This window comes from Portunus trituberculatus, chromosome 16 (genome assembly GCF_017591435.1).
Source record: "Portunus trituberculatus isolate SZX2019 chromosome 16, ASM1759143v1, whole genome shotgun sequence".
Taxonomy (NCBI): Eukaryota; Metazoa; Arthropoda; class Malacostraca; order Decapoda; family Portunidae; genus Portunus; species Portunus trituberculatus.
The window spans coordinates 7192788-7218066 of NC_059270.1; the positions used below are offsets into that span (position 1 = coordinate 7192788).

The 25279-nt window shown below is 38.5% G+C and overlaps 1 protein-coding gene and 1 non-coding gene across 6 annotated transcripts; one reads left to right on the forward strand and one right to left on the reverse strand.

The window, feature by feature from the left end:
- The first annotated feature begins 295 nt into the window (after positions 1–295).
- On the forward strand, positions 296–367 carry Trnal-cag. Its single transcript has one exon. It is a non-coding gene; the product is annotated as a tRNA-Leu (tRNA).
- A 7418-nt stretch (positions 368–7785) lies between these two features.
- Positions 7786–24936, reverse strand: LOC123504596. 5 transcript variants are annotated; one of them, XM_045255251.1, is made up of 6 exons: positions 24750–24902; positions 24365–24530; positions 23856–24040; positions 22658–22778; positions 22267–22378; positions 7786–7917 (listed from the first exon to the last, which is right to left on the reverse strand). In XM_045255251.1, exons 3-6 carry the CDS (start codon positions 23882–23884, stop codon positions 7793–7795), a joined length of 387 nt encoding a protein of 128 aa, XP_045111186.1. In that variant the 5' UTR covers positions 23885–24040; positions 24365–24530; positions 24750–24902; the 3' UTR covers positions 7786–7792. The 5 variants fall into 5 exon arrangements, 3 of the variants coding, with proteins under 3 accessions (XP_045111186.1, XP_045111185.1, XP_045111184.1); XR_006674880.1 differs by lacking the exon at positions 23856–24040 and having other exon boundaries at positions 7786–7920; positions 24365–24501; positions 24750–24936; XR_006674881.1 differs by lacking the exon at positions 7786–7917 and having other exon boundaries at positions 21864–22378; positions 22879–24040.
- Positions 24937–25279: the final 343 nt, after the last annotated feature.

A 25279-nucleotide genomic window follows, 5' to 3' on the forward strand; every position in this document is an offset into this window, starting at 1 on the left:
AGAGAGAGAGAGAGAGAGAGAGAGAGAGAGAGAGAGAGAGAGAGAGAGAGAGAGAGAGAGAGAGAGAGAGAGAGAGAGAGAGAGAGAGAGAGAGAGAGAGAGAGAGAGAGAGAGAGAGAGAGAGAGAGAGAGAGAGAGAGAGAGAGAGAGAGAGAGAGAGAGAGAGAGAGAGAGAGAGAGAGAGAGAGAGAGAGAGAGGTAAAAACAAGGGCAGATGTAGGGACAGAAATATAAACAGATAATGATACGGGGAGACAGTGCGCACGACATTCACACACACACACACACACACACACACCGCGTAGTGTAGTGGTTAGCACGCTCGACTCAGAATCGAGAGGGCCGGGTTCGAGTCCCAGGGCGGCGAGGCAAATGGGCAAGCCTCTTAATGTGTGGCCCCTGTTCGCCTAGCAGTAAATAGTTACGGGATGTAACTCGAGGGGTTGTGGCCTCGCTTTCCCGGTGTGTGGAGTGTGTTGTGGTCTCAGTCCTACCCGAAGATCGGTCTATGAGCTCTGAGCTCGCTCCGTAATGGGGAAGACTGGCTGGGTGACCAGTAGGCGACCGAGGTGAATTACACACACACACACACACACACACACACACACACACACACACACACACAGCAGTTAAAATAAATCCTCCATCGTCAACAAGGAAAACACAAACACATGATGAAAGTAAGTGTGATAGTGAAAGAAAAATTGCACAGGTATATATATATAATGTAACCAAGTCCAGGAGCAGCGGTGAAGGAGGACCAGTCGGGGCCCTCTCCATCAGTGTATCGCAGTGGTCATCAGCGCTGCCTGGACACTGACACCCCCCGCCGTGACTAACCCAGACGTAAGAGGCAGGGGAAAGGTATCAGCGGGTCTAGTGCTTCTCATCTTCCATGACTGCGGAACAAGGGTGACCGTGAAAGTGGAGCTCCCAGGTAAGATAGTGGAAGGCAGAATGTACGAGTAATATGCTGGGTGTGCATAAACTAATTACAGACTGAAAAGGTTTTATTGTCTATATTTTTTACCATGAAAAAATGGGCTTGGCAATTTAGAAAAGGCAAATTGAATAATCTATTTTCTTTATGAGTACGTCTAATAACAAGGGCTTGGGAGACTGGAGGGGCATGACCATATACAAGAGGAGCGGGAACCAGTCGACAAAGGGCTGTGACCAGTTGCATCGAACGGCCGTATGGAAAAAGACCAGACGCTCAACTCTGCACCGTCTTAGAAATGGTCTATGCCAGCAAGCAATGTTCATATTATTGTTATATCTATGAGTCGAAGCTGACCATGCGCTTCAAGGGTCATTATGAAATGCTAATGAAGGCTGCTCACATACTGCAGGCACCAGACAGTAAAGGAGATTAAACTTTAATTATTTCATGATGTCTCTCCCAACAATGATTCATTAGCCAATAAAGAATAGCAATCACTGTGCATCTATCTAAGAAATATGAAGTCAAATAAAAGAAATTGCAGTGAACAGTTACTCAGTTCTCCGATGCCAAGTTCAAACCGGCAACACCTTCAGGACAAATGCACAAGTTTGTTCTTCCGCATTATATGCAAATTACCAGCTTTCCTGTATGCATAATCAAATATCAGTCTTTTTTTGTCTGAAGGAATAAATGCAATTCTAATTCACTAACGGGAAAAAAAACTATTTTCAGACTTTTTTTGTTTATGAAATCGAAATTGAATCGGACACACACACACACACACACACACACACACACACACACACACACACACACACACACACACACACACACACACACACACACATGCGCACTCGCGTTAAGATATAGGTGTGCCACAAAAGGTCCTTCCTTTTGCGTTACTTAAACTCCGTGATTAGGAAAATAACAGGCGAAAATTAACGACAACAAAGAGCGGGCGAACCATTTAAAACAGCAGGCAATAGGCTGAAAAGGGCACGTGATAGCCGCATATCAGGCCCGGTAAGCAGGCTCTGATTTACAGTGTCTGGCCTCGTGACCTTCGTGAGCCTTTCTGGGGGAGGAGAAAAGGTTCCTGGCTCAGGGAAGTCTCGGCGCAGTACAAAGACCCAAACCTGGAAACCCCTTGGAGACTTAGACCAAGGCGGTGCGGATCCTGCTTGAGAGGAGAGAGAGAGAGAGAGAGAGAGAGAGAGAGAGAGAGAGAGAGAGAGAGAGAGAGAGAGAAACAGAAAGACAGATGAACGGGAAGACTGACAGACATGGACAGGCAGAAGAGACTTACAGCGTAGTGGACTTGACATAAACTGCACACACGCAGACAAATAGAGAAAAGGAAAGGATAAGACAGACATTTCAATGAACGAACAAGACAAGAATATCAAGCACCCCCAATAGAATAAAAAAAAGATAAATAACACACACACACACACACACACACACACACAAGGATATACACTTCGACAAAACAAAGGACGAAAGCGATTCTCTCTCTCTCTCTCTCTCTCTCTCTCTCTCTCTCTCTCTCTCTCTCTCTCTCTCTCTCTCTCTCTCTCTTCTCTCTCTCTCTCTCTCTCTCTCTCTCTCTCTCTCTCTCTCTCTCTCTCTCTCTCTCTCTCTCTCTCTCTCTCTCATTCGTATCCCACAAGCTACAACCATAATCGCTCGCAACCTCGCTGTCGTAATTGATTGGGGAGGACCCGAGGCGCGAGGGTCTGAGCCATAAAGATGTCACAGTGTCTCATAAAAACTGGTCTGGGTACTAGTGGCGAATAACTGACAGTGATGAGAGAGAAAGAGGCAGCTCGGTCCTAATGTCCAGCACCTCACAATGGCGACCTCTTACTGCTCCCCGCCTCGCTGAAAGCACCAATACTCCACCTCATTTCTCATCTTGACGTAGTTATGTCAGGGTTATAAATCATGAGTACAATAAAAGTGATATGACGATGTGAGGTAAAAATATACCGTTGTGTACGATTGCTAATGTTATTTATCAATTTTGTGTGGTATCAGTGGCGGGAGAAGCTTAGTAGTAAGAGGATCGAGTGCCGGTGAGGTTGTTAGTTACAGTTCTCAGCTGTCCTCTCTCTCTCATATCTATTCTTGAAGTTTAATATAGTTTTTGCCTGGTTAATTCAAGGTAGTGTACTGCAGGTAGAGTTTATTACCTGCGATAAATGGGAGTCTATTAAAATCCTCCTAACGCTGCTCTCACAAATGCACACACATTTCTTTTTCTTAAGCACTCTCAGATACACATAGACATTGTTGGCGTGCGGGAATATGAGCCATACGATTTACGCTCGAGAAACGGTCACGTGGTTCAATGACTCTATGCTACGAGGAAGAGAAAGAAGGAAGGAGAGGTGAATACGAAAAAAAAAAAGAGAAGGCGGGCCCGGCAAGCATCCCCGATCGCTTTCCCTTGCCCCACATGGTTGCCTGCGAGGCGTGCGCTGACTAGCTCTTGTGTTGGGGCAAGAAGGTTCTCCCCTTGTGTTACCCGAGCCTTTGAATTATGTGCCTTAAGACGAGTGAGTGGGGTACGGGAGGGGCCGTGTGCCTCAGGACCGGTGTGTGAGGAAGGGCACTCACACACCAGCCACTTGACTCATCTTGTATCCTGGGATCCGGGAGACCATTATAAGTGTTCGTTCATACTGACAACCCACAAGTAAAGAATGGAAAAAAGAAAACTGTCCTTTCTTATCCCATTTTATGCCTGAACATCACACGTCGTGTAAGTGAACAAGAGGCTGTCATGACCACACACTCCAACCTAACAGGACAGCTTCTTTTTGTCCTTTTTTGGATGAAGCACGGTGATTAGGTTAAGCTTTACACTTCCTCGTGCCTTGCTTCTGTATGACAATAGTTAAAAGTGTTGAAATGTCAATCTTTGGATTTGGATTAAACATGTCGTGTTTTCACTTATGTTACGTGTCAATCAATTATTTCTTATGCATTCACTAAGTATGAGACGCATCGCCCAGGCCGCCTCGCCGCCCTTGATAGTGTTCAGTGGTATGTGGACGACAGAGGTTGTTGGTCATGTTCCAGGCATGACATGCATATTTCTTTGGTTACACATTTTCAAGAGAATATGTGTTAAGGTGAAGGCTGCAGTGACTTTGCCTTTTGTTGTTCCTTTCCTTCGAGAGGCGTATTTTAATTAAGGAACGCTGCTGCCAGAAATAACAGAAGAAAAGAATTTTAAATCTAAGAGTGACGTTTTGCTGACGTCCGTTCTTTGTATTTTTAACCAGTAGTCCTTGTTGAGAGAGAGAGAGAGAGAGAGAGAGAGAGAGAGAGAGAGAGAGAGAGAGAGAGAGAGAGAGAGAGTCGCACTGCAGTTGACCGAGGCCGCTCTCACAATAAGGTTAAAAGGCGACATATAACTGATTTCTGACCACTTCTGGGGTCACGCCATTACCTTATTACTTGAATGAATGGGCCTTTTGTGACTTTATGGTTGACTATCATTTTTATGGATCAATTTTTCTCTAATAAGTTACATAAAGAGAAAAAGAAAGATTAACGAAAAGAAAAAAAAAATAGGGCACAGTGTTAATAATTATCGCTCTGTATATAAGGTTGAAATGGTCGACACTAATCATTATAGATCCACAGGCTTTGAACACAACCATTGGTTCGAGTTAATTTTGGTAACGTTTATTGGGAAGCGACTGTTTGTGCGTATGTGTAGTGCATTCTAATGCTCTCAACCATTAGAGATTGTGATCACTAGAGTTTCTAGAGATTTTTTACACAAGCAAGTACAGGAGAACAATTCTCGAAATTCCCATTAATTTTTGTAGTACATTTTCTTTTACAATTCCTTTTCAACTGCATTGATGGTTCATGGCAGAGACAGATTTATGAATGCATATCTTGTCTTAAACACGTAATCCTTAGAACGGAAAGAGAAGCAATATAAATGATTTAAGAAAACATAGTAAAACTATCATGGATTTCTATAATTCAGTACAGCTAGAGTCCTCTCAGACATTGCACTAACATTAATGTTACTGTTAAGAACAATCACAATAATTTGTAAAAAATTTGAAACTGAATTAATCACGTAACAAGTAGAAGGAAAACGGGAAGATAATGAGAAAAAATAACGATGTAATTTTGCAGTTATTTACAGCTCTCAAATATCTCAACTAGAAACTTGAAGAAATTAAGATTATCTTAATTAGTTTAAGTTATTCAACGACAATTATTAAATAATGCATATAAATAATATGCTCTGAATGTACCATCTATCCATAACTGTTATAGATATACATATTGTATTACAATATATATATATATATATATATATATATATATATATATATATATATATATATATATATATATATATATAAACTTTAATCCATTATTTTCTTTATAGACAATAATACAAGATCATATTAACAGCACACTCTCCCGTTAATGGTTACTGGAGGTGTAGTTCTCAGGTACTCAGATAAATGCTTGAGAGAAAGAAATGCAAATTATGATTAGAAGTGCAGGAAAAATCACATAATTAAGATGTATGATTTAATAATTCATTCTATGATATATCTTACTTAATATGTATTGAGAAGGTAGAGCCTTAAAAAGTAAACTAATCGAAAGCAGCATTGCACTATACAACATATATAAATGAGTAAAAATATATTCAATAATCATTCTTAAAAAAATATTTTAGGAAATGATCACAAAAAGACTTTTGATATGATATTATCTCGTTGGTTGTAATACAAACGCAAATTTTTTCATTGCAAATATGTTTTATAACTGGGTTAACGATATGTACGCACCTTAAAGTCATCAAACTCTCTAACTGCTGTGAATTCCCTCTAAGATTAACTGAATTGGTGCACGTCTATAATACTATTTCAAACGACAGCAATGTCAGTGAAGAAAGAGCAATCACTTTCAACAATTTAAGACGTTTTTGCCTTGTGAAGCTCTATAGCATGGCTGCAACAAATATACAGATTCTTGTATCATTAGCAGTCAAATGTTTAAGAAATTATAATCCAAATTAGGTGTAATGCCAAATAATAACGTTTCAATCTTCTATCAGACATTTTATTGATAGTTATGCGCTATTCCGTAGATATCTCATGCATCTGTTCAACTTCCTTTATTAAAGGCTGGTCAGTTAGTAAATATCTGGAAAGGAACGGGTAAGATGAATTATGGCAGACGGGAAGTTACAGACGCTCCCGGGCACCATTTTTTACGTAAGAAAACCTAAGCAAAGGGCAGAAAAAAGGCCGCATACTTGCCACTCCCCTATTCCATCCAGGAAATAAAGACAGCCATATTCCGTTAAGAAATCTGGAGTAAATAAATTTGACTTTTTCAATTGAATTAATACCAACATCGACCAGGATGTTGCCATGTCTTTGCGTACCAAGAATATAATATTGTTCTCAGTAAACTTTTTTCCGATATTTGATTGATGGACTTCAAAAATTTCTGCTAATAATAATTGTCTTTTGATGGGGCAGTAAATAAAATATTATATTTATCTATTTTTCGTGTGTACATGATTCTGTCCTGATCTTACCACGTCTAAACAAGTAAACACACACACACACACACACACACACACACACACACACACACACACACACACATTATATATATATATATATATATATATATATATATATATATATATATATATATATATATATATATATATATATATATATATATATATATATATATATATATATATATATATATATATATATATATATCAAAACCTCAATGTAATGTCTCTGGCAATAATGCACGGTATCAAAACCTCAATAATTTTCCAACGCAAGTTGAGTTTTTTTCAATTTATCTATTTCTAAATTTGAGTCTCTCATTAGAAATAATCTCTTATGTGGATATGAAAATAGCCAATGTCACACAGGATTCATCAAGTCAACTGTGCCTGTGTAAGCTTCCCACTGAGATGCTTCACTGATACACCTTACTTGCTTTATAGCCGTGGACATCTTGTCTAGGTGATAGGTGTCTATGTGGTAGGTAGCAGTGTGTGTGTGTGTGTGTGTGTGTGTGTGTGTGTGTGTGTGTGTGTGTGTGTGTGTGTGTGCAAATAAACTGCTCCTTCAAGAAAATAATAACAATTCTTGCAACTGATATCTAACATCAACTAGACAAGAAATTTCAAACAAAGTTATAGCGAAAGAAATCAGTCAGAGAGAAACGCAGCGAAAAATCAGAGGTAATTGGAGACAAGTGACCCTAACCAACAGGCTTCTGACCTCCCCGTCCCTTGTCCCGCCTGAGGGAGGACAAGGGCGCGCCTCTCGTGGCACTACCAGGGTGAGAGAGAAATGAAGCAGCGAGCTCGAATACCTTCTGGAACCGTCTTCTCGTACACATGTTAAGGCTCGGATTCTCTGCATACCATTTTGGCGAATAGTATAAGTATTCGTTTACATGCATCTAATTAAAATTCTAAAAAATTATTCCCTTAATGAAAAAACAAAGAAAGATGGCAGGATACCTCCAGAATTATATTGAACTATGTTTGAAAATATTCTTTCTTTTCAATTACTTTATTTTGATCTATTTATGATCACCTTCAAAATTAGCAAACTACATTTTTTACTCATTTATGACCCTGGATGGCCTCCTTCATTCACGACAAACATTTGTTAATGTTAGATTATATTGGGTTTAATAATATTTGTTACATTAGGATGATTTATTGGAGAAAATCATTTTAGGCGAAATACTCACTCATAGGTGGAATTTAGTACTTACTTGGCATTTATATGAAATAAATATTCTAAATATCCACTAGAAGTTTCTCCTGGGACACACCTTCACTCTGGTACGTACATAGCAATTTGTGGAGTTCTTGGAAGTTTTTATATTCATGTGTGAGTTTCTTATTTCGCTTTTGAGACTCTTCAATACAGAACCTTCTGTCGATAATAAAGAGAAAGAAAATCAATCTTTTGTTGTAAAAAAATTGCTGTAAAGACAAATTAAACCATTGTTATCACAGTAAAAGACATAAGTTGAAAAACAAATAAGAAGTAGATAGATAAATAGATAGAAAGATGGACAGCTAGATTGATAAATATATGGATGGATGGATGGATGGATAGACAAACAGATACATAGATTGACAAATAGATATAGTGGTAGATAAACAGTTATAGAATGTACTGAGAGAGAGAGAGAGAGAGAGAGAGAGAGAGAGAGAGAGAGAGAGAGAGAGAGAGAGAGAGAGAGAGAGAGAGAGAGAGAGAGAGAGAGAGAGAGAGAGAGAGAGAGAGAGAGAGAGAGAGAGAGAGAGAGAGAGAGAGAGAGAGAGAGAGAGAATTATATACATATAAATACATTACTGACTACAACTTATCCTTTTCCATATACTATAGAGAATTATCTATAATATATGATAGACATACATGGAATGCAAAATACTCGTAGATAAATAATCACTTATAGCCATATCTACTGTTGTCCATAATATAAAACATTTCATTTATAATATTTTGACTATAACACAATCATGAATACAAACACCAGTGATCCAATTCCCTTTTCCTGCATATTTACTTTCAAAATGCTGTGAACTAAATATTCTATAATTTACATCCGATGTGAATCATTGAAATTATCTTTTTTGAATACATGGAAGTCAAACATTTAATTACCGCTTCATGAGAGGCTATTCAAGAAACTCCCATGACTAAAAGAAGACAACTCTTTGACATCTATAATTATTTTTTTGGGGAAGCGGCATAATGAACAGGTATTTTCTAATGTTTTGTATCTTAAACCAACTTTTGTAACACGTAAACAAGGATACGATAATATACACATTAAAGTGATGAGCAGCAATAACTGGGCCATTTTTTTCTAAACAAGGAAATACCCTGATTCAACACGAGCCACTTTGAATGCCTCTCAAGGCCATAATGATACCGTGCAGTGGAGTGGAGTCAAGCATGCTGACAACTTAATTATGTGACGCAGGCGGACAAGAGAAAGCCTGTTTAGCATACAGTGTTTAGCATCAACATTCCTCCTTCATCCCAGGAAATGTTTATTGTCCCTTGGGTAACGGAATACATAACCTAAATGTATCATTATTCTAGCAAAGGGGGATAAAGTATTGTCAATTATTGTTTTCTGCAGGCAACTAATATTTCTTGGTGATATTACTTCTTGTCCGACTTGAGGGAGCGCAATGAAAACGATACTGTGATTTTGAATATTGAGTAAAAAAAATGCTAACTGACACTTATGTAAGTAACCCCAGAGACAATAAATCATGTGGTTTTGAAATTTATCTGGTGTATTTTAGGGTTTTTAATACAATACAAAGTGAAACATAAAGAAAAACAATAATAATGTGTAGGTCCTCAACTAAACATACCAATTAGTGCATATTCAATACTACATTACCATAATTCAATTCCAATTGGTCTCACTGCTGATCAACAAGAGGAATAACTTTAAAGAAAAACATGGTCTTGCAGCCGCCACCAACACAAGTAGCAGGAGCCAGTGAGGCGAGGCACGCCGGGAACACTACTAATGCACCCGATGAGAGATAAGTCAGTCCCGTTTATAAATACATCAACCAGCAGCCATGTTCTACGTAACTCTATCTGACGTTAATAGTGATGGGGTCCAGCGCGCGGTCCTGCCATCAGATCCCAAAAGGTGAGTCACGCCTGGAATGTGGTGGCCTGTATAATGTCAGATTCCTACACTGCGACGGAGACAAATGAAAGCACGTGCTCATCACCAGCCGCATCACACGCCCAAGGCTCAGATAACAAACATTTCATTCATAAAACACGGATCTATTCATCTCTATATTTTTTTCAATGACCTCTCGCTATCTGGAACCAAGAGGCAAGACGGGAAGAGGTAACAGCGGGCAGTTTTGAGATTTCCCGGCGCGGTTGCTTCCCGTCACCATCATGGGTTCGGGGTTAGTGGTCGGCTGTGACCCGCTGCCTCACCTACCACGGTATCTGGCACTGCTGTTTATTGCTATTCGTTTGTACCGAAAACTCGAAGCTTAATGAGGGATGTTATAGACATGTTCCGTTCCTTGCAATGATGAAGGATGGTTAGACTCATGATGAAATTGATAAATGAAAGAAATATGGTGCTGCTCCTCCTCCTCCTCCTCCCCCTAATACTACTACTACTACTACTACTACTACTACTACTACTACTACTACTACTACTACTACTACTACTGCTGCTGCTTCTACTACTACTACTTCTACTACTGAAACACCACCACCTTCGTAGGAAATAACAATTACCAACTATAAGTCACAACAACAAAAAGTACAGCAATATCAACTACAACACCTACTACTTAGTGTCTACTACTACTACTACAACTACTACTACAGCTACTACTACTACGACTACTGCTACTACTGCTGTTGTTACTGCTGCTGTTGCTACAACTACGGATACTGCCACAACAACAGCAACAACAACAACAACAACAATAACAACAGCAACTACTACTACTACTACTACTACTACTACTACTACTACTACAGATCAATAACCACTTCTACTACAACAACTACTACTACTATTACAATTAGTACTATTACTACTAGAGCAATAACCACTTCCACTACTAGAGCAACAACAATAAAAAGCAACCCAAAACAATAACAACAACAACTAACTACTACTACTACTACTACTACTACTACTACTACTACTACTACTACTACTACCACCACCATCACCACCACAGCTACTACCATCATAATTAATATCACTACTTTTACTGCAGCTACGTATTATTTCGGCATGCCACACCTTTACAAGCATAAGACAAACACACAGCACACTAAATAAAGCTACGAGAAAGCATTCACTAAGCTTTAAGGCCTCAACAAGCATTAATTCAGCCGAAACAAGGAATGGGGTGCCTTGGTGAACAGGACGTGGTTGCTGTCTGCTTAAATGCCATCTTTATCATATGCCGGTGCTGGCCGGTTGTTTACTGCCAGGTCTACAAATTAGCATACTTTCATGAAAAAATATATATTTTTGTACATATTCGTGTTCGTATCTGGGAAAGAGTTGTATTCAAGAATTACCTGCAGTCGGACGTTTACCGTTTTACACTGTCTTGAGAGCATAGAACACGTCTTCCATGTATCTTTTGTGCCCAGTTCATTGGCTTTCATGATAGTATGCCCTCGGGTTGTTTCTTTTAGTGTTTTCTATAAATTTTAACCAACAAAAACTAAACAACAGTCGTCAAAGAATGAAATTACTCTATCGTTTGTTTTGGTGGCAAGGGTGTCTCGAAATCATAATCTAACATAAAACTGTACTGTTCAGCTTGAGGAAAAGGGTTAGTGGCTGAAGGGTTTAGCTGTGTACGACGGGTAAAAACAAGAGTCTCTTCCCTTTTGGTGTGATATCTAAGTACATGACAGGATGAATGCAGAATAGGTTTCCTTAGGTATTATACGCTCGAGATATATGGATCCAATGAAAAATTGGGAGGTTCTAGAAAGTAGTAAATAGGAAATAACCAGTTTAGTGATAATCAGAAAGCAGACAGTAGGAAGTTGAATGTTGGTGAAAATTTGACACTTCATTCCGAAAGCAAGACAGCAAACGGTTACAAACGAAGACTGTGTTAAGAAGACACTTGGAAAAATCAGGGTGAGGCAATACAAGATACCAATTACCAGGCAAAGTACTGGGTACTAATCTGGTATGAGTGCTCCGGTAGTAGCCTTACTGATAAGGTATAGAGCAACACAAGAAGCGTTTGCAAAATAGTTAGGAGCACATGTATGACACATGAGGGACGGTCACAGAGGTGAAAGAAAAGATGTACAGCGTGCAGACGACCTTGAAAGTGAAAGAAATATTGTAATGCAGATCAGATTACGTACCTGTTCCTTTTGGCTAACATGGACAGTGTAGCTAGTCATGCACAGGGAACGCAACATGAATATATACACCTACATACATATGAATAAACTATACTTATCAGTTCCCAAGAAGAATTTCCTGTCACACGCCCCTGCAACATGATGATCAGTTTTACACACAGAATCACGTCTACCAAGGATATTCTTTAGCAATGCCACGACAATCTTTTCAGTACATCCGGCCAGGAAAAAGGAAGTGCGCTGTGGGCGGTGCACGAACTGTAGGTGACGTGATCAACAAAAAACGTACATTTTGCTATCATATTTCAGTGGTTATCATGGTCGCAGTACGGCCGAACACTAAAACATTAAAACGTAGTAATGATTCTTATGATATCCAACAATAAGGTGGGTTTTATACCGTTGCTCTCTCCACTCCACTTCCTATGGCAACTATTCCTCTATAATAACGGACACAAAACATAAGTTATTATATATCATTCCACTTTCTTTCACGTCATGCACATGCCTGAAATTTTTACTTTTTACATTTTCTGTATGGAACGCAAGTGACGTGTGTGTGTGTGTGTGTGTGTGTGTGTGTGTGTGTGTGTGTGTGTGTGTGTGTGTGTGTGTGTGTGTGTGTGTGTGTGAGTGTGTGTGTGTCAGACATTCCGTCCTCCACACCCTTGCTGCGGAGAGTTCTCGGCGCCATGCATGACCTTTGAGGCAGCGGCGGGAGGACAGAGAACTTCAACAAGCGCGTCTCCTTCGAGTATTTCCGGTCACACCTGGCGAGCGCGAGGGTGGGTGTACGTGTCTGAGTGCATGTGTGTGTGTGTGTGTGTGTGTGTGTGTGTGTGTGTGTGTGTGTGTGTGTGTGTGTGAGAGAGAGAGAGAGAGAGAGAGAGAGAGAGAGAGAGAGAGACAGACAGAGAGAGTGTGTGTGTGTTATCGTTACCTCAGCAAAAACGTTTATTACTTAACTGGTTGAAGTTTAGATTTTGCTTTTCGTTTTACACATATATTTCTTTTATCTTATTTTTCTTAACGTTGAGCAAGCAGTTATAGTCCTTGAGCGAGAGAATGAGGTGCGTGGTATACAAAGGTTACAGGTGTCTCGAATTTTGGACTATATGAACGACACGAAACTCCAGCCATGAAAGTCATAGACTGCCATCACGAATCCAAAAACACGTAACCCTCAACACCAAGGGTAAATTACAAACACACACACACACACACACACACACACGCTGATATTCGATAAGTGGAGTGCGTCAGTGTTTAAAAGACCATCAGATGTAAACGCAATCCCTGTGCATAATAATCTCTATCATGATTCAGTAACTGGTGCACGGTTGGTTTATCAAAGCAACTTGTATGTCTTTTTTGCTCTTAATGTAAAATTAGACTTTAATGCTTTAAATGTCTTATCATGTCAAACCTTTATTTTTGTTTTAAAGGTTGCAGTCAAGTCAGCTCTCACACACACTTAACCATAAATAAAAAGAGAGTAGTTAGCATCTTAATACTCGTATCACCTCACACCTCGAGTTGAGTTAACCGCATAGTACCACAACCAGGCTGTTGACCCTGGCAGGCAACAGTTTGGTGGCCATCAAACTCCTCCTAATATGTGAGAAAGAACCTCAACACACTGGTGATATTTTTTTTTTTTTTTTTTGTACGCGAGGGAGTAAATTACCGGAAAATCAAGTGAGGCAGACAAGGAGGAAAAACATTCGTACTTGTATCCCGGAGGAAGCAGCGTGACTTGGCATACATTAAACTTTCCTAACATATTCCGACATCATGAAACAGCGCCAGGTCTGAGTAGCGCAGGTTCACGGATGCTGCAAGTTAATTCCGCAACGGCATGTATTATACAGTTTTAATCATCATAGCATGCAAATAAGGGGCGCTGTATACCTGTCTCATTCTTTATATAGGCATTAAGTAATAACAGAGATCTTTATCAGCAGGGAATTCCCCGTTGCCAGCTCTCTCCCAGCATCTTACACCTTCACATCTTCCTCACTTCCCTCCTTCCTCTCCCTCAGCTTCCCACTTTAACAACCTTGTCATCCCAGAACCCCTGCATCCTTCCTGAGCTTGCCCCGTGAACCCCCCTGGAACATTCTAATAAATCCAGAGCTGCTGAGACTGTTAAGGCGCCTGTACATCCTATACTTGGCTCGCTGCACGTCCATCCAACCCGACTATCATTGATGGATTGCGTATTGTTATTCGGCGGGTGATTATGCATGTGTAAGCCTTTGTGTGTGTGTGTGTGTGTGTGTGTGTGTGTGTGTGTGTGTGTGTGTGTGTGTGTGTGTGGGATAGGGGTGAATGAAAGCACCTAGTGAACGAAAATATAAAGAAAGAACGGTTGGAGACAATGATCAGAAAGTTGCTCACCACACAAGTGTTAGGAATACGCGGATAGGTTTTATGTTACTTGCAACACACACACACACACACACACACACACACACACACACACACACACACACACACACACACACACACACACACACATATTGGAGTTAAAAAAAAAAGTAACACCAGAAAAAAATAACGTAATGACGCACTTCTCATAAAACATAAGAAAGCATGTTTCGTAATATTTCTCATTGTAGTACGTAACTTAACCCTTTCAGTACTGAGACGCATTTTTACCATAATTTTGGGGTATGATTAGACGATTTTATTTACATTAGGAAGGGTCTATGGAAGTCAGACGATTAATAGCCAGAGTCTTCACGATTTTCATCCCCATGTAAGTTTTTGAAGCTGCATAAAATCACCATATAGTAACCAGAATAAATATAAATACGTGGCATGGTACTGAAGGGGGTTAAACGCAACGGTGAGATTCCCTTCCTTCGTTATCTCAAATTTCAATCGGAAAACAAAAGCACATGTAAGAAAAACACATGTCTATCAAGAAGCAAATCAGTTGTGCAAAAGAAAGAAAGAAAGAAAGAGAGAAACAAAATAGTACGGGGAGAAACGCACTTCATTCCAGTGATATGCTGTATGATGCATGGACAGAAAAGAAAAAAATTCAGTGGTGGGATCACACAATGCACAACAGAATAATTTGGTTGATGTAGTAAGACAAAGGTTTTAGGCTCACATCAATTTCTGGATGCGGTTTCCTTCGTGAATTTCTTGACACACGCGCCGTCATCTCTCCTTTGCCTCTGATCACCTTTGGCCTTCTCAGCGTGCCATATCAAGGCTAGAGAGCAGCTCCACGCGGGGGCGGGTCCTGCTGCCGCCGTTCATTGACCGTCAGGGTCACGGCCAGCTGCTTTTTGACCTTTGTTCACAGAGAAACATGCGCGCACACACACACACACACACACACACACACACACAATGGAAGATAGAAAGGGATAGAGCCACGAAATTAAAGTATGCTGTAAAAAGTCACAATGCACTTAGAAGTCTCCTTGATTATTTTGCAAAAAGCGTTTTTTTTTTTTTCTGTGACATCTACGAGCTAACTACATGACAAGGTCTTTGCCAATGGTAACTGACTATTAAGCCACACACCATGCCTCGCTGGCTTACGTCGTCATGGTGGAATCAATGTGAGTATAAATATTAACGCAGTGTCAAATTTAAATGAACAAGGACATCCTTTCCTTCTTGGCAGCCGTCTAAAAGAGTATCTCGAATCGCTGGACATAAGAAATGGACCCAGGCATCATTAAACTCTGTCTCGTCCGTTGCATATTCCATAATTTGGAAGAGTATCCTTTTTTTTACAGACACTAGTAAAATGTGTTACGTATGTCAGATACTATTACAATGCAACAAATAATAAACATTCAACGGTTACTCATAATGTGATGAAGATGTGGATAGAGAAATGAATGTCTGTTAACTCGGTCATCACTTTAAACCGTAAAGTTGGATCTTACGATGGCTTCTCGTTTTTAGCCATTATTGATTTCCAAAGTCCGATGATCATCCGGTTTCCCATACAAATATAGAAATATCACGTACAGTTGTGTCTAAGAAGGAGAAAAGAACGACAGAGGAATGGATGAAAGATACATCATAGTCAATAGTCGAGTAACACACACTATATATATATATATATATATATATATATATATATATATATATATATATATATATATATATATATATATATATATATATATAGTCGAGTAACACACACATATATATATATATATATATATATATATATATATATATATATATATATATATATATATATATATATATATATATATATATATATATATATATATATATATATATATAGCATTTAACGTTTTTCCTCAGTCCTAAGTGCTCTTATCAACTGTCGTTCTTGGGATCTGACATTCATAAAACATCAGAGGACTTGAGATTGAGAGAAATACCACTGAAGAAAATGGGGATAAAACAGAAGAAAACTCGACTCGTGGCAGCGACTATACCTACGTGCCATAAAATCTTTTCAGATCACCATCAACCTCACTTCTGCTAAGGAGACTTAATGAACTTTCCTGTCTTCGACGTGCTCAGGTATCCATTTCAGGTTACTAATGCCTCGCCTCGGCGCTAGATTCTAATCAATTTTCAGTGAAGAGAATAAAGGAAACCAGATGTTGTCGTATAGATCTGAGTTTCCTTACGTTCATATTCACTCAAGATTTCACTGTCACATAATGGTTTGTATAGTGATCATTTATCAACCAAATTCTTATTATTTTACATCTAAATAGCACACAAATGGAATTATAAAGTAAAAAGTAAAAGATCATGGAGTGTGTAGGGGGCTGTGGGTGGAAGAGTAAATCGGTACGTAGGTGTATGCAGTATACAAGTATAAGACTTTTCGTTCTTCAGTCATTTTTGTTTATGATATTCAAGTTCAACACTGCAAAATGAAAGAAAAAAACAAAACCTGTAAATATTCGCAAATGTTTCCCCTCCACCCCCAAACAAGAACTAATGAACATAAATACAATAAGCGTCAACTGTGTTGGCTTTGAAACCTTTCTTACACGCTTGGTGAAGAAGAACTGAGGCCAGAGTTTGGATATTTAAGTTTCTATCCATTTTTATATGTCAGAACCTGATTCCTCATAACTGATTAAGTATCGACTCTGTACTAATTGATATCTTGTCGGTCTTGGAATTCGGCAGTGGACTACGTCTGTGTTTGGCCTATTACGATATACACCGCTAATGAGGTCCAATCATGGCCAAAAGTCAATTAACAAAATACATCCACTTCAAGAACGCTAAACTTTTCTCCAGTCTTCCTTTGATTTACCAAGAACCTCTTGATTGCCAAATATTGTAAGGAGACTGTCAGTTGATCAGGGAATTAACACTAAGGGAAAACATCAGGTACAGTGCCAGTAGATGTGATGAGTTACGCTTACCCTGCTTACCCCTGCTATACATACTAACTAAGAGACACGAACCACAGATCTAGAGACCAAATAAAGCTGAAACATCACATCACAAGAATGACCGATATATATATATATATATATATATATATATATATATATATATATATATATATATATATATATATATATATATATATATATATATATATATATATATACAATGAGGCATGTGCCACAATCGCTACATAACATCGAAAGCATTTGAAATAGTAGCAGATAAACAAACTTGGCATTACCAAATTGACACTTCCTGTGACCCGTGTTACCAGGAAACACCTCCCGATACGTTATATGAAAAGAGGAGATTGGTTAAGTCCTATTAATAAATGAAAAAAAAATAAATGAATGTATAAGTGAAAAAATATATGAATAAATAAATGTACGTTAATGGCAGCTTATCCAAAACTGGGTTGGCTAAGAAGTTTAAAGTATTCGTATATATGCGCTTTTTCTATTCATTCTTATTCGTTTTTCGTTCACTAACATTTGAATTTAACATTTGAAAATATATCAATTAAATTAAAATGAATAAGATAAATTAGTTGTTCTTCCGTTTTCAAAACAGGACAATGTGACGACTGAACTGAGACAGCCTGCACACCATTAACACGCCACGACTCGCCAATACGGCTCAATACTACACAGACGGCTCCACCGATCCAAGGACAGGCAGGACTGGTGCTGGCTTCATCTGTGTTGTGAGACAAACAATCATGATTTTGAAGAATGCACCCATCCAAGTTCAGAAAATTAAAATAGTTTACGTTATATACATATTCGTTCTTCTCTCAAAGATTCGTAAGGAAAATAATTCTGTAGGGGGGACAATCCTATTTTTCGTTGGTGGTTGTGGTGTTCAAATAGCGCAATGGTAAGCAATACAAATCTAAAATGTATCGGAATATATGTATCCCTTAATTATCAAAGTACGAGTTGCGAAGAGTGCGTGTATATGCATGACTACTTTACTAAAACCAGCCACAAAATTATCGCTAATATGAGCAGACCAGGAACATGTCCGGTGAACCCTAACCCGTGTTATGCTTATATATATATATATATATATATATATATATATATATATATATATATATATATATATATATATATATATATATATATATATATATATATATATATATATATATATATATATAGAGAGAGAGAGAGAGAGAGAGAGAGAGAGAGAGAGAGAGAGAGAGAGAGAGAGAGAGAGAGAGAGAGAGAGAGAGAGAGAGAGAGAGAGAGAGAGAGAATGATTCATAACAATTCAACAATCTCTTTGAATACAAATTCTTATCTCCTGCAAACAGAACACTTATGTCTTATATATGTACCATTCATAAAGGCGGGTTCACACGTGTCAATATGCGACTGAAATTGTAAGTAGCTAGAAATATCGACAGGGCCCTTCTGGTCTGAACACGTTCATACATAGCGACTGGGAAGTATCACATAGCTGGTTGTCGAGAAGTGAATGTAAACAAGCAGCTACCTAACAGGATGTCTTCCTCTGGTGACGGTGACGACTGCGGTCAAATTAAATATCCAATCCTGACCTTCAACAACACCCTGCATAAAGGGAAGCAGTCACCGGAGAGTGGCAGCTGTCTCATCGAACATCGATTTGCTATGCTTTTTTTTTTTTTTTGCTGTATAATTAATTTTGTGGGTTCCAGATATGTTCTTTTTCCGTCACAAACTTCAATATCTCTACATCTGTACATCACATTTCCAAACTTTTCTTCGTGACGTTATAGCATAAACAATGTCGCAAATCGACTGAACAAGACCCACATGCCGGTCTTGTTTTGCGACTGGTTTCTTTAGTCACTAGCACCGATATTCAGTCGGAAACTGCCGATTTACAATTTCAGTCGCATACTGACACGTGTGAATCAACCTTATGTAATTTACCACAAAAAATACTGGTAAGCTGTCTAAAATATCAAAATACTTAAGAATTATGGAAAATTTTCTGTGAAATACATTGAGCATAAAGAAAATAAAAATGCAGTTCAATTATTACATACATACTAAAAAGTAACACACACCAACCACCGGCAACAAGAGTGTCCAACACTGCGGTTCAGGGTGATAAGAACCAGTTGTGTTGGTAAGCCTGATAACCAACATTCACCAGTCAACACAGCACACCACCACGCTGAGTGCCAAGCAACCAATCCGTGATCACCACCACAGGGATCCCTTCTCACCTCCATGATCTATCCTTGCTTCACCACTATCCTTTGTCCTTAATTCACCAGCATCACTTTACCATTATCGTCTTTCTTGTTTCACCATCATCATCTTGTCTTTGTCTTACTATCATGCTTCATCACTATCACATCTTAGCGTCATCACTGCTATTTGATCTTACCTCCCTATCACTGTTTTTTTGCTCATTATTTTCTTTTCCCTTACTGACCACATCAATACGTCTTTGCCATCACCTGTCTTTCATTCGCTACTATTACGTGTTCTTGCCTCACCACTATTATTATTGTTTGTATCATCATCATTAACTGTCCACCTGTTTTTGCTTCACCACATTTTATGCCTTTAACTCTTTCTCGCATGGCCATCAGCTGTGGTTGCTTCATCTTTTGTATATCAACATCATCATTCTTATTATCATCCCATCATTATTATTACTGACACCGTCATCACCATCACCAAAATCAACAGCATTATCACTGACTTAATAGCGACGAAACCACGAGCACCATCAGTTACGTATATGGTATCAACAATATCGCTAAAAGATCATTCATTTGGAGGACTAGGTGGCTGGGTCATTCTCTTACCATTGCCAGTTACTGTGTGATGATTTAGTAGTTATTAGCAAAAGAATGTGAAAAGCAACTGTACGTCGAATATAAGCTATTAATATATCACTTAAGAAGGAACAGCTGGAACACTCAATTCCGAGATCCAAACAGTACTAAGAACACATTGTCATTTGACCTTCAGTTGCGCATGTTTCAACACATCTTCTGAAACACTTTCATTACTGCTATTTGAGAGGACGATAGGAAAAAAAAAAAAAAAACTGAAGTTTTCTTTCCATTGATGAAGAATACTCCTTCCAATACTCTCAGCGAGATCGTTTGAACTTAAATCTCAATAGAGACAGTTTTAGAAGTATTAAGTGAGATGGTGAAACGTCTGGAAACAGTCTTGACTCATTGTATCAGTGTGCAGAAGAATATCTGTATTCTAAGAAAACAAAAACCGTATTAGTTATATTTTCGAGCAATAAAGGTTTCGAGCAATAAAGAATAAAGGTGCACCATAAACAAAACAACTGTAAACACGAAAACGATCACTAATAAGTCAGGCTTCTCATGAACTGTGGAGACTTGCTCACTGGAGTGGACACCGTTTGAGGAGTTGCCATACATTGATTTACTATTAAGAAGAATGATGGATGGATTACTTACGAGGAGTTGCCATACACTGCTTTACCATTTAGACTATGATGGGAGGATTAGTTACTTTGCATGATTCAACGCATACATGCAATGGTTGGCTTGACGCGATGATAACCATTCACTGACTTCGGGTACCTAAACCACGTTTGAGTTAACCAATTATGGTGCCCATTGGGTACATACGCCACGTTCGTGTTACTGTTAACAAAATGGTTACACCATTATGTTGCCAGTATTAATTGAGTGCACGAGTTTCATGATTTAGTCACTATTCATGTTTATCACCGTTAACACGACTCTAACCGTTACAATAATCAATAACTACAACTACGGCTGTTTTAAGCTCGTGAAATAGTGGAGCGTCATAACATGAACTGTGTCGCCATCACCGGCAATCAGTAACCGGTTCATTATGCCTCGCACCTTGCGTAAGCCTCAATATGATTTTCAAATTCACTTGGCACACATCACTGGGGTGTGCCATTCCTCAAAATAGTTAATTGGTAAAGTGACAACTAGATCTCCATGATCACGTTACTCAAAATGGCGAATGGTTAACGGTTCATGACACTTTCCAATACCACCACATGATTCCTGGCATGGTGGAGCAGACTTCCAGTCGCAACTTTATCAACTTTCTTACTTTGATACACAGCTGCATTTATTCACTATTGGATAAAGGCAGGTTGCAGATTGCCGAACTTTCATCTAATTCGCTCGGTAATCAAAATCATACTACCTGGCATCAGTTGCTACAGTTAGATGCAAGGTAAAGAGAATTCTCTTCACCTTGGTTAGATGCGTGTTTTTCTTAATACGCTAATTATGGTATTTGTTTATGGAAATAATTTGCACACCTGCCTTCAACTACAATATTGTTCGTATTACTTAAAAAGGTAAAAGGAGTTATAGTACATACACAAAGGATAGAAACTTATTACGCTAAAATCCCATCACGTTAACCAACTCACTCGAATACCTGCAGTCCTTCCATGGGTTGGCTAAACTGTATTGCTTGTGACCAAGTCCATTTATTGAAGGAAACATTCAAATTTAACTAAAGGATAATTCGTAGTTTCATAAATTAAAATAATTTTCAAAGGATATAATTCATATTTAATTAAAACAATCTTCATGTGTTCATGACAAAATAAGGAACCAGTAACATTTGAGAACCAATCAAAGTAAGAACTATTCTATCTAATCTAACATTCTATCTAAAACTACTTATAAAATCAGCAACCAACTACAAATTAACTAATGTAAAAATTTAGTTAACTTAAAAGCATCAACCAAGAGTTAAATAAGAGATCAAAAACATCACTCACAAGTAACATTCGGGACACTAATCCAATTCGCCATTAAAATTACGACAATCGAATACTTAAACTATGATACAAGTTCATTCTTAAATCATTTTAATTATCGATAAAAAATATATACAACATTTTTAGGCAACACTACTTATTAGAAGCACGTTCATTCTACATGCTTACACTTCGGGCACTCCTTTGTCATCAAGAGCGGGATACACAGGATACCGACGCAGGTCATACACAGGATGAGGATAAACAATGGGGGAGGATTCCTTTTCTCCAAGTCCGCTTTCTACAAATAGAATGAAATGATGTAATTTTACCAGAAACGAACATACTCTAAGCCGAGGCTATGGATATTATACTCTAGGCATAGGTTATAGAATATGTGAATCATTTGCTATCCTCGATGGTAGTGTCGATTTTATCCTAACGTAGGGCACTAACTGATGCAAGGTATTGATAAAAAGTACATTTACAAGCATATAATAGCTTCTTTCGAATCCTGTGAATGAAGCGGCAGTTCTGGGTAACTATTCAACGCTTTCCTTCAACAAAATCGCTAACTTACCTTACAGCGTGGGCAGTTTCCCCTTGGCTGTTTGCGTTTGAGAGGAGGCGCCGCAGCTTGCACTATGACAGTGGTGGAGGGTGGAGCTGGTTGTCCTATTGTAATCATTGTCCCACGAAATCTGTAGAGATAAAACACTACAATAACAATAGCTGTCAAACAAACTACTAAAATCTCAAAACTTTTTCCTTACTAACACCAAAACAAAGTCGTCAACCTACACTTTAAAGACACACTAAGTTACTACACAATCCAGCAGAGGATGCAGCACACTGGACGTACGACACTGTCTTCACGGAGACTGGGCAAGGAATGTGACCCGTGGACTACCCGTGCTGTCCAAACCACAATTCTTTCTCTCTCCGTTTTCCATTTTCTATAGAGGAATGCTGTCAATGAGAATTTCGAATCAGAGTGAAACACTTCAGAACACTATGACTGCTCTACAAAGGTTGGCCCTCCCGCTACAAATCAGGAGTGGTTGAGAAGTTAGTCAGTCCCAGTCCCAGTCCCAGTCCCAGTCTCAGTCTGTTCAGAGAAAGCTTCAGAAGCTTCTCTGTCGTGCTGTTTTGGGTTCGACACTTCTGTTGTTCCCGGTGCTTCGTATGGTCATTCCTTGTTTTTACATAATGAAATGTAGAATTGTGAGCCAAAAGGTTGCGTCAATTTGTATGTAATTATTGAAATGAAACTTAAAAATTCACCGTCTGCTGCACTCAATCAGTCAAACGACTTTTATTAATTCTCCTACTAAACAATTTCTACTAAACTGTGTTCTTCCAATTTTTTTTTTTTTTTTTTCGGGATGAGGGTGCTCAATATGATTTCCCTTTATTGTGCTGCGTTTGGTGATAACACTATTCCACCTTAACACCGTAAACATCAACAGGTTGTACGCGTCTGGTGGGGATAGAATACGGCATGCACTTGACGCTCACACACAACGCGCACGCACACAAACAAACATAAGCACACACACACACACACACACACACACACACGATACCAAGGTACCTTGAGAAAGGATAAATAATTGTGCTCGTAATATATTTTCGCTCAAAATACATATATCATTGTTTTTTCACTTTTAGAAAAGCCTATATATAGATGAATTTCTGGTTCAACAGTATGAAATATAACTAATCAATTTGACCGAAAAATTGTTTTTGTAACATTATTTAAACGAGTGATAATCTACCTTGCATACGAAATGTAAAAGAATCTCATGGGCTCCTAACAGACGATGGATCGAGAATAATGGCACGCTGAGCATCGCCTCTTCAGGAAAAACAATATACAGAGGGCGCCGACGAGCGTACACAAGGTCAGGATGATAACGTAGATCACAGCGCAGGGGTTTATGTAGATCGACATCATGCCTTTCTGTAAGGAAGTTATTTGGTGATACAAAGAAAAAAAACAGCTGTGATTATACATAGGTATACAAAACAAAGCCTTCAAACATATTGATAATCTTAAGAATATCAAGCTAGTGCACTTTCTATGAAGTAATAACCATAATCAGGTTCACACTTACAAATGTTGGGAGATACGCGTATTTTTCATTATCAGATATACAAATTCAGCAGGACACTTGTATACGAAAAGATTAATCGTTATCATATCAGGAAATAATTTTTTCGAACTAACTTAAATCAATAATAATAATCATTCACATATCCCTTACACATGGCAAAATAAACCTACCTTACAGATCGGGCAGTCTCCTGTTGCTTCAGCTGCTGGGGCCCCGCCCATTATTATGGTCTGTTGCTGCGGCGGGGGCGGCGGCGGCTGCGGTTGCTGGACCATCATGATGGGTGGATGAACCGGAGCCTGACCCACTGTAATCATGCTTGAAAGTGATGTGTAACTGTGAAGATAGGAATACAAGTTTTCATAGATATTTCATAAGAATAATAGCCTAGTTGTTAAAGTCTCTTATTCTCTCAGGGGATGCATTAAGGTTTTATATAAAACAGTTTGATTATCCTGTAACCAGTAATATACTGTGAAGACTGGTAATCCATATCGGCTAATTTATGTCAGTCACGTAACACATGGCCAGCAAGTATCACTCATCAACACTTACCAGGTGTAGAGAAACTAAATCGTACACTAGAACTCAGTGTCTTGGGACCACCACAGTTTCCACTTCCTTGTCCTGCAAACATCAAGCTACCGGTTACACTCCTCAACCCTCGACTACCACATATTGGTCTGTTTTGGGTCAGCGAGGCTTCATTATCTGTGATTTGAACAATGCAAACCATGGTGAGGCTTTGTGTATGTATAATTGAATGATTAAATAATACACAAAAGAAGAAAGCGCCGCAATATTATGGACATATGGTTTGTGTGTGTATATGTATTATATATATATATATATATATATATATATATATATATATATATATATATATATATATATATATATATATATATATATATATATATATATGTGTGTGAATATACTAAATTTTACAACTTTTTTTTATTAAGCCATTAGATTATCAGGCCATTACTAGCATATTCTCATCATGAGGTGGTGGTTACCGAAGCACCTGATACTTCTGTTATTTCCTTAAGGCTCAGTTCATGGCTCACTGGCTCTACACGTCT